Source organism: Hoplias malabaricus, chromosome Y, assembly GCF_029633855.1.
Source record: "Hoplias malabaricus isolate fHopMal1 chromosome Y, fHopMal1.hap1, whole genome shotgun sequence".
In the NCBI taxonomy this organism is placed as follows: Eukaryota; Metazoa; Chordata; class Actinopteri; order Characiformes; family Erythrinidae; genus Hoplias; species Hoplias malabaricus.
Genome location: NC_089820.1, coordinates 37607230 through 37624024, shown reverse-complemented (window position 1 = coordinate 37624024; position 16795 = coordinate 37607230). Strand labels below are relative to the sequence as shown.

The 16795-nt window shown below is 38.8% G+C and overlaps 1 protein-coding gene across 3 annotated transcripts in view; it reads right to left on the bottom strand.

Moving 5' to 3' along the window:
- LOC136677910 (solute carrier family 22 member 18-like) overlaps window positions 1-16795 on the bottom strand; it is a 209253-nt gene that overhangs the window by 22805 nt on the left and 169653 nt on the right. For 2 of the 3 annotated variants that reach the window (XM_066655613.1, XM_066655612.1), the window contains exons 6-8: window positions 12753-12860; window positions 10286-10386; window positions 6827-6928 (exon numbers count right to left, since the gene is read on the bottom strand). In XM_066655613.1, the coding sequence (XP_066511710.1) occupies window positions 6827-6928; window positions 10286-10386; window positions 12753-12860 (311 nt within the window). The remainder of the gene's footprint in view (window positions 1-6826; window positions 6929-10285; window positions 10387-12752; window positions 12861-16795) is intronic. The other variant, XM_066655614.1, reaches the window with a different exon arrangement.

The following is a 16795-nucleotide window of genomic DNA, read 5'->3' as shown; positions in this document are numbered from 1 at the left end:
ATTATATTATATTATAATCTTATAATATTATAATAATAATATGATGATACTTGTTTATTTAGAATACATTGAAGAACATTACATTTATACATTTGGCAGACGCTTTTATCCAAAGCGACTTACAAAATAGGATCTAACATTCAAACTACAATACAATTTATACAAATTACACACAATGAATGAATACACACAATGAAGAATTATTTAAGCTTTTTAGTTTATTTTTGGTGATCTTATGCAATATTATTTGATGTGAAACCTACAAAAACTTTTAAAAAACTATAACTCAGAACTAAGGCTTCACAGCAGTGAGAGTGCTATTTTTAGAAATGGTAGGATCTGCACTTTCTAATGGTATGCAGAGCTCATAGACGCATTCAGACATTCAAGAATTATAAAGCTGATTATATAAGTTGTGCTTTTTACCCCGCAAACTGTGGAGTTCAAGCTCAAGGAGTTAATGAGCAGTGTCCTATACATAAAAAGCCAACCCACTTAAACACTGTAGAGGTTTCAGAGCAAAAGCCATCAAAGTATGCAAGATGCTTCTCAAAGAAGTGGGTGTATGTTTTAGATGTTACTCTTCAAGTGAACATGTCACCAAAGATTGCAGTTCAGTGCAAGGTGTGCAGCAATGTCAAATACATAGCAGCTCCTCACCCTGGACCAGCTCCATGGTGTAGCCAGACTCCTGAGATACAGCATGCACCTCAGATAGGAGGAGAAGGATGTGGAAGTTCAATCTCAGCTCACAGCATGCAGCAATACAAACCTAGGCCATCAGCGATATGACAGGTTCTCTTCATGGCACTCTCTCATAAGGGCCATAGCCACGTTGATCCAAATCACTGAGACTTACAAAGCCAAGACTACAAATCAGAACACAGGATGTAGAGACATGAAGGACTGAAGGAAGTGAGAGAGATCCCTAATAACAGTCCACTAAGGAAGTTGGATCCTGTCCTCGATGGGAATGAACTCTTGCGAATCGGAGACTGGCTTATTAAATCATCTCTCTCCACAGAGGAGAAACACCCTATTATCATCCCTGGTCATAACCACATTGGTATTCTGCTCGTCAACTACTACCATGAGCGCATGAAACACCAAAACACATGAAGTTCTATTTACTCTCATGGCAGAAGTCTCATGGCAGATGCAAATGCTCCATCCCTACTGACTCCATTGATTATTCCTACTCAAAAAGTTTGCAGAAACCAGTGGCCCATTGCTTTGGTGATGAAAACCCTTCCTGGAAATGATGGTAAGGCCAGAAATGTAGAACACAAAGTTTCCAGAGGAGGAACTTCCAAGGTCTTCTTTCTTCCCATTACTGAGGTGGTGGTGTTTGTCGACGAAGAACCACCTAGATGCTTCCTCACTTTAAGGTGTATAGATTTTAACAGTGGCATTTTCTTCAATGCCAGGTGTGGAGTGTTATGTTACATGTATTAATATTACTTATGTTATAGCACCCTCTTCAGTTATCCTTGTTATTGTTTATGTTCATCTTCTCATTGGTTGGTAAAAGTCATATGGTTTGTTAGTCACATGGTGGTAGTGGCCATTTTGTCTCAAAAATAAACTAGAGAACTGCATGTGTGAAGTCCTCTTATTCATCTAGCTCCATCTGTCTGCAGATAACCTTGGAGAAGCTTGTACAACATGATTTGCAAATCCTTTTCAACCTATATTAAATTGAATACAATACAAAGGCAAGCTATTTAATGTTCAAACTCAAAACTTTATTGTTTTTTTGCAAATATTCAATCATTTTGAATTTGAGGCCTGCAACACATTTTTATAAAGCAGCAAACTGGACTCTGGATGTTTTTCTCAAACGGCGGCTAGATAGAACTAATGTTATCTTAGATCCTTGTTGCTTTGCTTAATTTGTAACTCATCAAAGAAGTTTGCTGCTATGAGGTAATTACCCCAGACCCCAGTAATAGTGACAGCCATGCTTGTAAATAAACATAAATAAGGCAGTGAGCTACACCACCTCAACTCATGTCCAGTGGATTCTGAGGATCTGGCAACCCGTTTGGCTGTTCCTGTACCCGTTTAGAAGAAGCTGTTCTGATCGCTCTGGTTTTCCTGTTACTTGTTTCTACTGTTATTTCTGTTTTTACAACTTATTAACCATCCATAGATCTATTTTATAGATTGTCTCTTCAGGATTTTTTATTACAGAGGCACTAAAACTGCCACCGGCTCCTGCAGTAACGTTTCTGGTGTAAGTTCCTAAAATCAACCAAAAGCAGTAAGTACCTGCAATATCATGACTACTGCTGGCTGTATTGCCTCAAATCTTACTTAACAGAACGTCAATTCGTAAAAGTAAACAATTTAAATTCAAATTATTCTAAAGTAAGATTTCGAATTCCACAAGGCTCTATTATAGGACAATTATTATTTACATTATACATGTTACCGCTAGGCACAGTTATAAGAAACCATGACATTAACTTTCACTGTTACGCAGACGACACGCAATTGTATATTTCAGCCAAGCCCGATGACAGACACAGATTAAAGAAAATAGAGGACTGTGTAAAAGACGTGAAAGGCTGGATTTTGCGTAACTTCCTCCTTCTAAACAGCAACAAAACAGAGGTCCTGCTTTTGGGTCCAAAGGTGGCAAGAAATAAATTATCAGATTTAATTTGAAATCTCGCTGACTTTCCAGTTAAACCTGGTTCAGCAGTGAAAAATCTTGGTGTCATAATTGACCCGGATTTACCATTTGATCAAAACATAGGCAGTATCACTAGAACAGCTTTTTTACATTTTTGCAACATCGCTAATATTAGAAGTGCCTTATCCCTGCAGGATGCAGAAATATTAGTACATGCCTTTATTAGTACATGCCTTTATCTTGGCTAAAAACTCATTTGTTTAGTTTATCTTTTGGTAGTTAATGCTCCCCCATAGATAAAGGCGGTATTACCAGGGGGTCCATGGAAACAGGGAATTACAGGGGGTGATGCTGGTGCTGTCATCCTGCCGCTTCATGCGATCACTCAGGTTTGTTGACGGTTTAGCGGAGGGATGCTAGTGTTTCAGGATGCTCCCGCGTCTGTGTGTCCTTCTCTCCTTTTAGTTAAAGCTGTCATAGTCAGATATGCCGAAGTCATTAGCCATGCTCTGTAAATGTTCACATTCTCTGCTTTACATACAGCCAAACAGAACAAAACTAAGTCCATCCCTCTACTTTTTTCAAAGTAAACAAGTGGGGCCTCTCCCGGGGGATTTTTATATTCTTTACATTTTTACATTTCATGTTAAAACTTTATCTTTATTGGAAATCTGTGAAGCTGCTTTGTGACAAAATTAGTTGTAAAAAGCACTATACAAATAAATCTGATTTGAATTTGATATCATAGGGCTGGCCCAAATATTTGGATATTCGTTCATTGGGTAGGTGTTCAGTTTATAATTTTGAGATTCACATATTCCTTTTTTTTAGATAAATGTGGTTATAAAGCCAACCCTCCACTCCACATGTTCAGCCTTGTCAACATAATTCTTGGACGAAGCCTAAAACAGCCTAACACGCTACAGCAACCTACTTACAACAATACAGGGTAAAGCTACAGTTATTTTTTGTCAGCTTTACACCTCATAGAAGCTCTGATTTATTTGTGCACACTCTGTCACATAGCAGGTTAAAGTGGCCCAAATCCAATATGTTTCGTCATGTGACAGATATGTGAAATAAAATTTAGACGCAGTATAGAATTGCTGGTTGCCTTTGCACATGCGTTTGGTTAAACCCGTGCTCATCAGGGAGCTGGCTCTGTAAGTACGAAAATAATTTCTTTCAAAAACGTTTGACATTGAATACAATTAATTTAATATATGTAATTAATACTTTGGTTATTAAATGTGAGTTATAACCATGGTTAAGCCTAAGCTCTTTCAGTATAATGCTAGATTAGTGTTAGCTAGCCAGTAAAGTTACCTCAGAATTTAAATGTCATCCATATCCCATGAAAAGTGATGTTTATTGTATTACGATCATTTGTTTATTACCAGTATTGACAAAAATGCAAACTAAGGGGGATGAAGACTGATATGACCAAAAATTATTTAGTAATGTTATTTATTGGATATTACTTAAACCAACAATATTTTGTGACTTTTCTACCACAAGCAACCACTCTTTTCTCAGTCATAAAACTTTATAGTATAAAGACCAGAGACAAGATGAGAATTCTCTTTGAAATTTACAACTTGATGACCAGGTGATTATGGGTAGATATAATTTAGTATATTATATTACTAAATATAATTAGACCTGGAATATCTTCATGAACAAAACTGTTAATAAAGCATTGTTTACATTAAATTATATAGAAAATAAACATATGACTATAAAAAAGCTACATTAATATTGTAAACATACTTATCATATAGAGTCCATATTTATTTCCTGTCCTAGAGGGCTGGTGTCCAGCACAGTTTGATGATTTTCATGTTCTAATCCTCTATTAATTGCTGGGTTTACGTGGGTCTTCTTAAGTAGGGAAAATATCCAACAATGCTGGACACGGGCTCTTCAGGATCTGAGGTGAAGATTCCTGGTTTATAGTAAACTGAGTTGTACTCTTATTCTGTAGTTGTGCACTTTATATGTGATTCTCTTCCATCTTGTAAACAGACACAGAAGGACTACTTCTCTAGAGGGACTGCCAGAGGGAGTGTGAACCAGTATTAAAGAACTGCCTGGTGAGATTTCAGACATAATTGATAGTTCTTTTTAGATATACTGAACAAAAAAAATATATAAAAGCAACACTTTTATATATATATATATATCATATATATATATATATATATATGGGGTTGGACAATGAAACTGAAACACCTGGTTTTAGACCACAATAATTTATTAGTATGGTGTAGTGCCCCCTTTTCCAATACAGCATCAATTCGTCTTGGGAAAGACATATACAAGTGACATATACAAGACTGTGCAGGCCATGGGAGATGTTCAACTTCACTTTCATGTTCATCAAACCAATCTTTCACCAGTCTTGCTGTGTGTATTGGTGCATTGTCATCCTGATACACGGCACCGCCTTCAGGATACAATGTTTGAACCATTGGATGCACATGGTCCTCCAGAATGGTTTGGTAGTCCTTGGCAGTGATGCGCCCTTCTAGCACAAGTATTGGGCCAAGGGAATGCCAAGATATGGCAGCCCAAGCCATCACTGATCCACCCCCATGCTTCACTCTGGTCATGCAACAGTCTGGGTGGTACACTTCTTTGGGGCTTCTCCACACCGTAACTCTCCCGGATGTGGGGAAAACAGTAAAGGTGGACTTTAAAGGAGAACAATACGTGTTTCACATTGTCCACAGCCCAACATTTGCGCTCCTTGCACCATTGAAACCGATGTTTGGCATTGGCATGAGTGACCAAAGGTTTGGCTATAGCAGCCCGGCCGTGTATATTGACCCTGTTGAGCTCCCGATGGACAGTTCTGGTTGAAACAGGAGAGTTGAGGTGCACATTTAATTCTGCCGTGATCTGGGCAGCTGTGGTTTTATGTTTTTTGGATGCAATCTGGGTTAGCACCCGAACATCCCTTTCAGACAGCTTACTCTTGCGTCCACAGTTAATCCTGTTGGACGTGTTTCGTCCTTCTTGGTGGTATGCTGACATTACCCTGGATACCATGGCTCTGGATACATCACAAAGACTTGCTGTCTTGGTCACAGATGCGCCAGCAAGACGTTCACCAACAATTTGTCCTCTTTTGAACTCTTGTATGTCACCCATAATGTTGTTCATTCATTCATTATCTGTAACCGCTTATCCAATTCAGGGTCACGGTGGGTCCAGAGCCTACCTGGAATCATTGGACGCAAGGTGGGAGTACACCCTGGAGGGGGCACCAGTCCTTCACAGGGCAACACACACACTCACACCTACGGACACTTGTGAGTCGCCAATCCAACTACCAATGTGTGTTTTTGGACCATGGGAGGAAACCAGAGCACCCGGAGGAAACCCACGCAGACACAGGGAGAACAGCATAAAAACATACTTAACATAATTGAATATATTGAGCTTTTTTGAATATTGCCTTTTTTTGAGTACAGGCATCGGCTGATGCGAATTATTTCAAAAAATGGTATTTGTTGGCCAGTTGAACCGAGTTGAGTAGAATGCTATATAATATCTGTGATACACATGCAGGTCCGGACGGGAGGGCGTGGATTTTGGGCAGGAAAATAGATAGTCAGTTAAGCCATTCAATTATATTTTTCAGTCCATAAGAAATTATTGGATGACATATTTATAATTTTTGCTATTTTTTGGCTTATATAAACAACAAACACCTTTATTTATCATCACATATTTATCATCACATATTTAAACTTACTGGCTGCAATCAGGATGTCAGAATGCCACATTTCATCTAATTGTGTTGAGCATAAACCATTTGTGTTATATATATTATATTTCCATAGAAAATAATAAAAAAAAAAATTAAATCAGATTACAGCACCAAAGTAAAATTAATACAGTAAATGTCACTGATATAGAGGCAAGACCTTCATAAAAGCTTTTGAAATATTACCAATAAACCTTTTTCAGAGGCTTTGTTTTTTGATTAGACAGAAGTTCGGGTTTATTTACATTTGGGATTGACACTAACTGTGCATGTTCTATAGTTTTTCATTTTTTAAAAGTAAAAAAAATATGCAGTCATGTTCCTTACATAATGCCTAAATACTTATTAGTATTTAGTAATAACTGTTTAATACAAATGATTAAAATAGCATTATAATATTGCCTGTGTGTGGTTACCTGTGCAAGTCCCACCAAGCTACTCAGGCCAACTGAGAACAGTTGCAAAGATTTATCAGAATATCTTACAGTCAGGCGTCCAATAACCACACCCTGAATCACCTAGGATGCACAAAACAATGTATACAGACACATTAAAAGAAGAAACACACTGTATGTACACATTTTATGCAAAATGTAAAATAAGTTTACTTTCTTTGTTTTGATATTATTGCTCATTCATCTGCCTATTCTGACTACAGAGGTTTTGCTCGACACATTCATGTTTAAGTTAGATAAAGTGTTTCAGTTAGTTCCTTTGGAAGGAGGCAAACACACAGCAGGGGGGCAGAATAGACTGCCTGAACACATATTTTAAAAATAAAGTAACACAACATGTTTATAAATTAAACATTTACTTTATAAATACAATTTATAAAGTTACTTTATAGCCACAAGTTATAAAGTAAAACAAAATATTATATGACTGTATTGAAAAAGGTTTAATTATGTAACATATGTTTTTAGTATTTACCCACATTTTGGTGCACACTTAATGTTCATGATATTTTGACCTAAAATGCTTCTAAATGTTGATTGTTATCAACATGAATATATTGTGCTATACCATTACAAACTTAAAAGCAAAGCCATGTAACTATATACTTTGGAAAATCACACAATTTCTTTATTGATATTTGCTTTTTATTTAGCAAATCATAGAATATGTGAAATGGAAAACGTCTAAATAAAAATCTAGGTCTGCAGTTTGGTATCATTTTGATAATGTAGTTGACAAACAAGAAATGTGCTTGAGCTGTCAGTAATTGCTGGCTAATTGTAATGATACAGGGCGGCACGGTGGCGCAGCAGGTAGTGTCGCAGTCACACAGCTCCAGGGATATGTCACATGACCCTCTTCTCATTGAAAAAACAAAAGTTGGATCCAAAATGGCTGACTTTAAAATGGCGGTCATGCTCACCTCCCATTTTGAAAAGTTTTCTCCCTCCCATATACTAATGTGCCACAAACAGGAAGTTAATACAACCAACCATTTCCATTTTATTAAGGTGTATCCATATAAATGGCACACGCTGTATACATATTTGAAATGTTTTCTTTATATCTATGATAAATGTGTTTTTTATTTTTGTTTGTTTGTTTGTGTTTTAAACCTGAATATTAATTAACCTGATTACTTCCAGCAAACACTGGAAATTTCATCCTTATTAAAAAGGGGACAGCACTGGCTATTTCTCTGATAACTATTAGGAATGACCACTATAAAAACACAAAATGTAGCTAGCCTAAAAATTAATTTTGTTCTAAATTACAGAAGTGGATATGAATTATCTAGGCAATGAAGCTTCCCATATGATAAATAATCACAAGATGCCAGCAACAGTTCCAGGCTGCCTGAGCATGTCTTTGACATTAACTGATAAGTTAATTTTACTACAGTTGTGGCCAAAGGTTTTGAGAATCTCACAAATTTTGGTTTTCACAAAGTTTGCTGCCTTTTTTATGGTGGTATTTAGTATTAACTTTAGATAATATAAATAGTGATTAGATAAATTGCAATTAATTGCAAGATCATTCCCTGTCATAAAAATTACTACATTCCAGCCATTGCATTTCAGCCCTACAAAATGGCCTGCTAACATCATTTCAGTGATGATCACGTTACCTCAGGAGAAAAGGTTAACGAGGACAAGACAGCTGATATCACTCTGTCATGCTAATTAGAAGAGTATACTGGTTGCTTTAAAAGTAGTGATGTTTTTAAATTTTCTTCTGTTAACCATGGTTACCTCCAAGGAAACACGTGCATCAAAAGGGTTTCACAGGGAAGGAAAAGAGCACCCCAAATCAACCATTTATTGACTCATCAAGAACTTCAAGGAGAGTGGTTCTATTGCAGTGAAAAAGGCTTCAGGGCACCCAAGAATGTCAAGCAAGTGTCAAGTCCGTCTCCTAAAGAGAATGCACCTATGAGATCGGGTTACCACTAGTGCAGAGCTTGCTCAGAAATGCCAGAGGGCAAGTGTGAGTGCATCTGAATGCACAGTGAGACAAAGGCTTTTGGTGGATGGCTTGATGTCCAGAAGGGCAGCAAAGAAACCACTTCTCTCCAAGAAAAATAGCAAGGACAGACGCTGATATCCAGCATGCCAAGATGAGTTGCAGAACTTTTAAAGAAGGGTCAACACCCTAAATAAAGTCTTTCTTTAAACTGGATGCATTTGTCAATAAAAGCTAAAATAATAATAATAATAATAATAATATTAATAATAATTATGGAATATTTATAATAACCAAAATTTGTGCCCTTCTCAAAACTTTTAGTACATTTGCCAGCGTCAGAGCATGTTCTTTCTGTGTTTTTAATTTCTAGTTTTCTCATACTCCAAAAATTCTCTTATCAAAGACTAAAGTGAAAAAAATTCCTCTGACTGATATGTTGTTTTGTTTTGCATATTCCTATAGGTTTTCAGGTAAAAAAAATGAAAATGCACTGTGTACACACTCTGAGCACACAACGCCAAATTATATTTCTGCACTGTCACACAAACATCTCTGCTGTTTTTCAAAGCAGCCACCAACTTGTAAAAATGCTTTAACCTAGAGGTTATTCAAATACTCAAGTGTCAATAATGTTTAAAGTGATGAATATGCTTTTGAACAGCTTTTCTATTGTTTGTCATATAATCAAAAGAGCATTAAATATATAAATATGATTTAATGCTGTTTTGAGTATATGAAACAAAAGTGGCTTGACAAATAATCAATAAAATATATTTTCAGATATTTCATGTAATTATAAACCCAGAGAAAAAATCAATGCCTAAAAAATACTGCTAACAAAAATTAAGTCTGCATGATTAGACTTTATTATTATAAAGTTTGGTTTCCTAAAGTTTAAACATGTATTTAGGGGCCTTATTTGAAAATATTCCCCCAATGGATGTCAAACCTGTAACACAAACCTTTATCCAGGACAAATGGCAAAGTGAATCAGATACATGCCTGGATAATAAATTAATACTCAAATTAACACTCAAATTAATAATAAACTCATATGTATCTAGTAAAGGAAAAAGCAGCCACATATTGTGCAATATGCCAAACACAGCTTACGATAAAACATTTAATGAATTAACTGTATTGATTTTGGCCACAAGAGGCAAAAGATCCTAACAGCAACGTCCATAAAAGAATTATTCAACAATACGAAAACATTAGTGCTCATAAAATTCCTGTCAGTAACGAAACTTAAGCAAAACATATGACGAACTTAAATAGATGACAGCCTCCTCTTAAAGGATTTGGTTACATGTTTTTCTTTCAAAAAAAAAAAAAAAAAAAAGCAAATAAACTACTCTAATTTAATCAAATGCATATTTAAAATTACAATATCTTATTTTGCCCAACCCTGCATTTCACACTTTTATGTGAATAAAAGTTATATAGGTACATACCATTTGAACCACACCAAAGTAAGCAAGCAGGTAACCATTTTGCTGTGGCTGGAGCTGGAAGAAGTTCATGGTAAAAACGGAAAACATAACCTGAAACACAACTGTGAAAAACCCAGAATGCAATTGTCATATTATTGTCAAATTGTGATTTGGAAAATATCTAAATACTGACATTACTTAAAAGTCTGATTTCTTTGTCATACAGTGAACTTCGGAGTGCATTTTATCAACACAAACACTATATGAATTCAATTATTCAAATTTTACAAAAAAATACAAATAAAGAAACCCCACTAATGAGAAACTTTCCCTAGTTCCTATAACCCCAGTCCTTCCCTGAATATTGCATGTATATAAAGGGAACATCAACAATTGTGGGCAACAGTCTTTCAAGGTGGAACGGTGTGTTTGAGATTGATTGCACATGGATGAAGTTTAACTTGTCTGTAAGTATTTATTCACGGTTTGAATTACCACATAAACTCACTTGTAATTCAAGGTGTTTCGTTTTTTATCACCTCTGGTACTGCTGTTAGCTGTCTCCCAGGTTTGGGGACATTTCCACCTTAAGTGATCCGTAACAGTAAAAACAAGTCTACATTTGTCAGGATCACGGAGCGGACTGAATGAGGGCGGACGCATTCGCTAAAACACAGTAAATGTTTATTCACGGAAAATAACACAACAGAGACTTTAAACATAAGGAAAACAGGCTAAACTGGAGACAAGGAAATAAACAGGGTAAACGGGGCAGACGGACAACTAAGCGAAATGACTACAAAGGAAATGAAACGAGGACGAGGGAACTTCGGAGACAAACAGAAAACATGACCGACTTGACATAGAACAATGGCGAACCAACACGACTGAGACCACAACAAAACAAAGGAAAATGAGAAATGAGAAAACGAGGACAGGTGCAGCGTTCGCGAGGACAGGCGCGGCTGGAGGTGCCGCGTTCGCGAGGACAGGCGTGGCTGGAGGCGCCGCATTCACGAGGACAGGAGCGGCTGGAGGTGCCGCGCTCACAAGGACAGGAGCGGCTGGAGGCGCCGCGTTCACGAGGACAGGAGCGGCTGGAGGCGCCGCGTTCACGAGGACAGGAGAGGCGGGCGCCACGCTCACGAAGACAGGAGCGGCTGGAGGCGCCGCTTTTATGAGGACGGGTTTGTGCTGCTAGCCAGGCTCGCGCTGAAACTGTAGAGGGTTTAGGGGGTTTCACAGGCGTACCCCTTAGATCCCTCAGAGGTGCGCCCCTGTTAGCCCCACCTCCGTAGTCCTGAGGTTGGAGGCTAACAGCCCCTACCCTTAACCACCCCCCAAAAAATTTTCCCAGACCTGAGGGGGTAATTGACCATCGAGGGGGTGACTCCAGCACGTTTCTTTCGGCGATTCTTTCGCTTCCCGCTGGAGTAATCACTCGATCTAATCATCGACTCCTCTGGTAGGGGATCAGGAACCTCGCCGGGCATGAGCTGGAGCCGTCGACTCCATTCCGAGGACGCTTTTAAAACCTCCCCCACAGGATCTTTGGGGCCTGTACGGAATGGAGTCCGGCGAATGGCACACCCCTTGAGATAATAGTCCGTGCTAGCTGCGTCCATGTAAGGGTCGAACATTCTGTCAGGATCACGGAGCGGACTGACTGAGGGCGGACGCATTCGCTAAAACACAGTAAACGTTTATTCACGGAAAATAACACAACAGAGACTTTAAACATAAGGAAAACAGGCTAAACTGGAGACAAGGAAATAAACAGGGTAAACGGGGCAGACGGACAACTAAGCGAAATGACTACAAAGGAAATGAAACTACGACGGGGGAACTTCGGAGACAGACAGAAAACATGACCGACTTGACATAGAACAATGGCGAACCAACACGACTGAGACCACGACAAAACAAAGGAAAATGAGAAATGTTCGACAAACAGGACGTGAGACAAGAGGGCTTAAATGCTTGACACAAACGAGACACACCTGGACAGATAACGAGGGGACAGGTTAACAAATGACAGACGAGGAGGTGGGACAAAGGCGGGACTAGAACGTAAACAAACATAGCCATGTGCTGAGAAAGAGCACATGACCGGGGAAAAACAGACACAACGAGACGAGGGCATGACAACATTACCCACCCATGGAGCAGTCATGATCAATATTCTCATTTCAGTTTGTGCTTTTCAACATCTGGAGTTTTCTCCGTTGTCTAAAAAATACTCCAGAGGCCTCCAGCAACAGAAAAACACTGACATATTGGACAAAGCCAATTTGTCTTTCCACTCATTTACAGACACGGGGGCTTCGTAAACACATCAGACTGGTTCCCTGGACGCAAACAAATTGGAGCGCTAACAAATTCATCTGAATTTTATAAAAAAAAATTATTTTTGATTACAATTATGAACTAAGCCTTTTAGTAAGTGATTATGTGTATTAGTTTATGTTTACTGTGTATTTTAATTCACCTGAGGGCAGTCCTGAAATGATTTTAACTGTGAAAGTTGTTGCAACACCTGGAAACTTCAGTAGCCTGATAATCTCTCCCAGGTTAAATACAGAGCCAGCTTCTTTATCTGCACACACACACACACTACATGTTTTACGTATATCATTATGAATAATCAACAAAATCATAAATTGATTGTAAATAATACTGTATGAAGACTGAAATCATTTTGACAGGAATATACATTTTTTTAGCTATCATGTCCAAAATAGGTACAAGAGGTCCTCATCTACAGAATATTGAGAGGTATCACACTTTAGACTCATTGTGCTCATCTTTCCCCATCTCTGTCTCGAGACTCCCTTTAAACTTTTCTTCATTCCATTTCATCTCCAGGTATTGGTCGTTTGTGTACAATTCTCATCATTGATGCTGAGAGTTTTCTTTGTATATACGTTACATTATATTTGTTGGTTATCCTAATTTTTTTTTCTGGGGATGTTTTTGCTTAATAGTTTTGTTTTGTGACTCTTTAACCAATTGCTTGACTTTTTGACAATGATTTATGGTCTGTGTTCTTTACTTACAATCAACCCTAACCCTGCATTCTGCGGGGTAGAAACACACCTTATATAATCAGCTTTGTAAGTCTTGAATGTCTGAATGCGTCTGTGAGCTCCGTATACCGTTAGAAAGAGCACATCCTACCATTTCTAAAAATAGCGTTCTTATCGAGGTGCTGTGAAGCCTCTGGGAGTAATCCAGTGTAAAAAACCACCTAAAAATCAAGGTGCTCCTTCAAAATTTGTGTGTCATGTTCGTCATGAAAGATTCTAATGATATTCGCTATAATCAGAAATAAAGACGCTGCAAAGGAACAAGAAAGACGGCATTTACTTTCAGTTTCGTTTTGACTCAAATGACGTCATCTCACGCTGTCTCTGGGCAGAGTCATCAGCAAAAACATATTCCTTTTATTGATTTATAGGTTTTCAAGGTTTTTGTAGGTTTCACATCAAATAATAATGCATTAGAACAACAAATATAAACTAAAAAGCTTAAATAATTCTTTATTGTGTATTTTTATTTTTAATAGCTATATACATATTAATATTATCTAGTTGTGAATCGGGGCGGCACGGTGGCGCAGCAGGTAGTGTCGCAGTCACACAGCTCCAGGGGCCTGGAGGTTGTGGGTTCGATTCCAGCTCCGGGTGACTGTCTGTGAGGAGTTGGTGTGTTCTCCCCGTGTCCGTGTGGGTTTCCTCCGGGTGCTCCGGTTTCCTCCCACAGTCCAAAAACACATGTTGCAGGTGGATTGGCGACTCGAAAGTGTCCGTAGGTGTGAATGTGTGTATGTCTGTGTTGCCCTGTGAAGGACTGGCGTCCCCTCCAGGGTGTATTCCCGCCTTGCGCCCGATGATTCCAGGTAGGCTCTGGACCCCCCGCGACCCTAAATTGGATAAGCGGTTACAGATAATGGATGGATGGATGGATAGTTGTGAATCCTCTGATTCCATCTAGTGCTGTTGTTTGATACAGTTCAAAGTCAAATACTTGAGTACCAGTGATTAAAACAACTGACTCACTGATTTTCAATAAAATAGCACAGGAACCCTACTATTTCAAAGGAATTAAGGTAGGGCTATTTGATTTGTATTTTAACAGCATACAGGAAGGTGTATCAGTCGGTACACTGGAATGAAGAGGATGAGACCTGAACGTATTCTATTCAGTCATCCCCATCAGTATATCATGATATACAGTATTAATATAAGTCTGAAACAATTAACAATTCTTAATTAGACATTGACTTCTTTAATAGCAATATAATAAAGAATATTTAATATACCTACACAGATCAATGCACTTTCAGGTAATGTAAATGTAAACAGTATAGTAACCAATTAGCAACCAAATGTACATTATAGTAACCAATAACCTGGAGTTATAGACAAAGTTGCATTACTACAAGAGAAATAAGCGCAGGCTCAATCACTAAACAGATCTTGCAAAGTGCAATAGAAACACTCAGTGGCTATTCTGGATACATACAAATGTAGAGTGAAACATACAAGGTTTAAAGTAACAAAGGAACAGACACTTTCCTTCTGTCATTAACTCAATACTCTGTATATCACACTCTTGGAACACCGGAAGGGACTATGACATTACCTATCACAGGTACTTAAACTTAAACAAGTGAACTTAAACTATATCTCAACGTGTAACGTAGTGCAGCACACTTCTTCTCTAACCATAGCAGGAATCTAACACAAAACCATGTGTTTCCTCACTCTATTACATATGTCTTAAAGGGGTAGGCACCCCAAACAGTCTTTGCAACAGCTGCCCTCAAATGTGCATGGCAAATTTACTTCGAACAAAGGCTCATCATTCAGTGTCGGGGAAAGTCTGAACACCCCTCAGTTGTTGTCCCCAGTAGGGAAGGATGGTAACATCAAAAGCCACCCCCCCCCTTTTAAAATTCATCCCTTGGTCTAACAACAGTTTGGCTGGGGTTCCTCTCGTAGCAAAAAACTATCTCAAAGCCATTAAATAAGCATTTGCATTCATATTTCCAAGAAGATTTAAATACTCAATCACAAACTTAGTCACAAACTTAAATATAATTCCCCAGAACGTCTCACGGCATCTGCCCACCTTCACTAACCTGGGCCAAAAGCAATGCACGCCAGTGGAGTAGAAGGCTGGCTTGTATATTTGGAGATGAGCAGTAGGCAGCTCAGCCTTCTTGTATCTCTGCCTCTTGAAGTATCTCTGCCTCTTGATACTTCTCAGCATTAGGGGGAGCAGTATCTGAAGCTTGTACTTGGAGACCTTAAGTTATAGCATCCAGTAGCTCCTGCCAGGTATCATACACTTTCTCCTCTAGACCAGTGCATATAGGAGAGGTAACTGCCACTCCACAAAAGGTGGCTTCCCTGATCTCTGTTTTATCCTCAGTTGATTCCATTTTTAGTCTTGCAGGCCAGGTATTAGGGTTTTCTGAAGGAGGAAGGAGGGTTGCTGACATCAATTTGGTTCTATAAGGGATTACAGAGTCCTTCCTCTTAATAGATCATCTGCAGGGTTATTTGCAGAGTCTACATAGCGCCAAGTAAATTTCTCTTTTAACTCCTGCACCTCAGCCACTCTAGCTCCCACAAACACTTTGTAGTGGCAAGATCAAGAGTGTAGCCAAGTCAGTACTGTGGTAGAATCTGATCACAATACAGTGTCACTTTCAAAGTAAGCTCCATCTCATGGTCCCGTGCCAGCTATGCCACCACTAGTGCTGCACAGAGCTTAAGGCGTGAAATGGAAAGCAGGCATCTTGGAGCCACAGGTGAACAAGGCAAAATGAAAGACCTTTGATGTCTTCAGTCCTCATGTAGGCTACGGCTCCATAAGCCTGCTCTGAGGCATCCGCAAAAATAAGCACTTCTCGTGTGGTGCCCTCTAAATTAATGTCTACTAGCATGTATGCATGGGGAAAGGCAGTCAGAGGTAAGAACTCAAGATCAGCCTCCCAACTGCATCATGCTTGTAGAAGTACTGAGGGCAAGTGCCAAATTATCAGCTTTGCTCTGGTAGTGTAGAGTAATCAATAGCCCAGAGGGTCATATTGAGTAGCTAAGACTCTATAAATATTTCTCATGGTTGGTGTCTCATAGGTTATAGGTCTGTGTTTGTAGCCCATGGAGTCAATTTCCCAGTTCCAGCTAAGTCCAAGTGTAGATTCCAGAGGATTAGACTTATAATGAGTTAGCCACAAATCTTGACTTTTGGATCTGGCTTCTTGAGGCAAGTGGCTCAGAACCACAGACACAGCTCAAATGCTGCAGAGGCCAGAAGCTCCCTAAGGTGGTCAGCTAGTTGTTTGGCTTTGATTGGAATGTCCACAATCTGTAGGCTCTGTTATCTTCATATAAAGAGTTCTGAATAAAGAACCTCAATTCGTCATCCGTTGGACTGTGGTCAACAACAAGGCGTTGCAGATCATACGAAGTGCAGCAGGGGCTGCAGGTAGTGCCAAAAGGAAGGTATTGCCACTCAAAT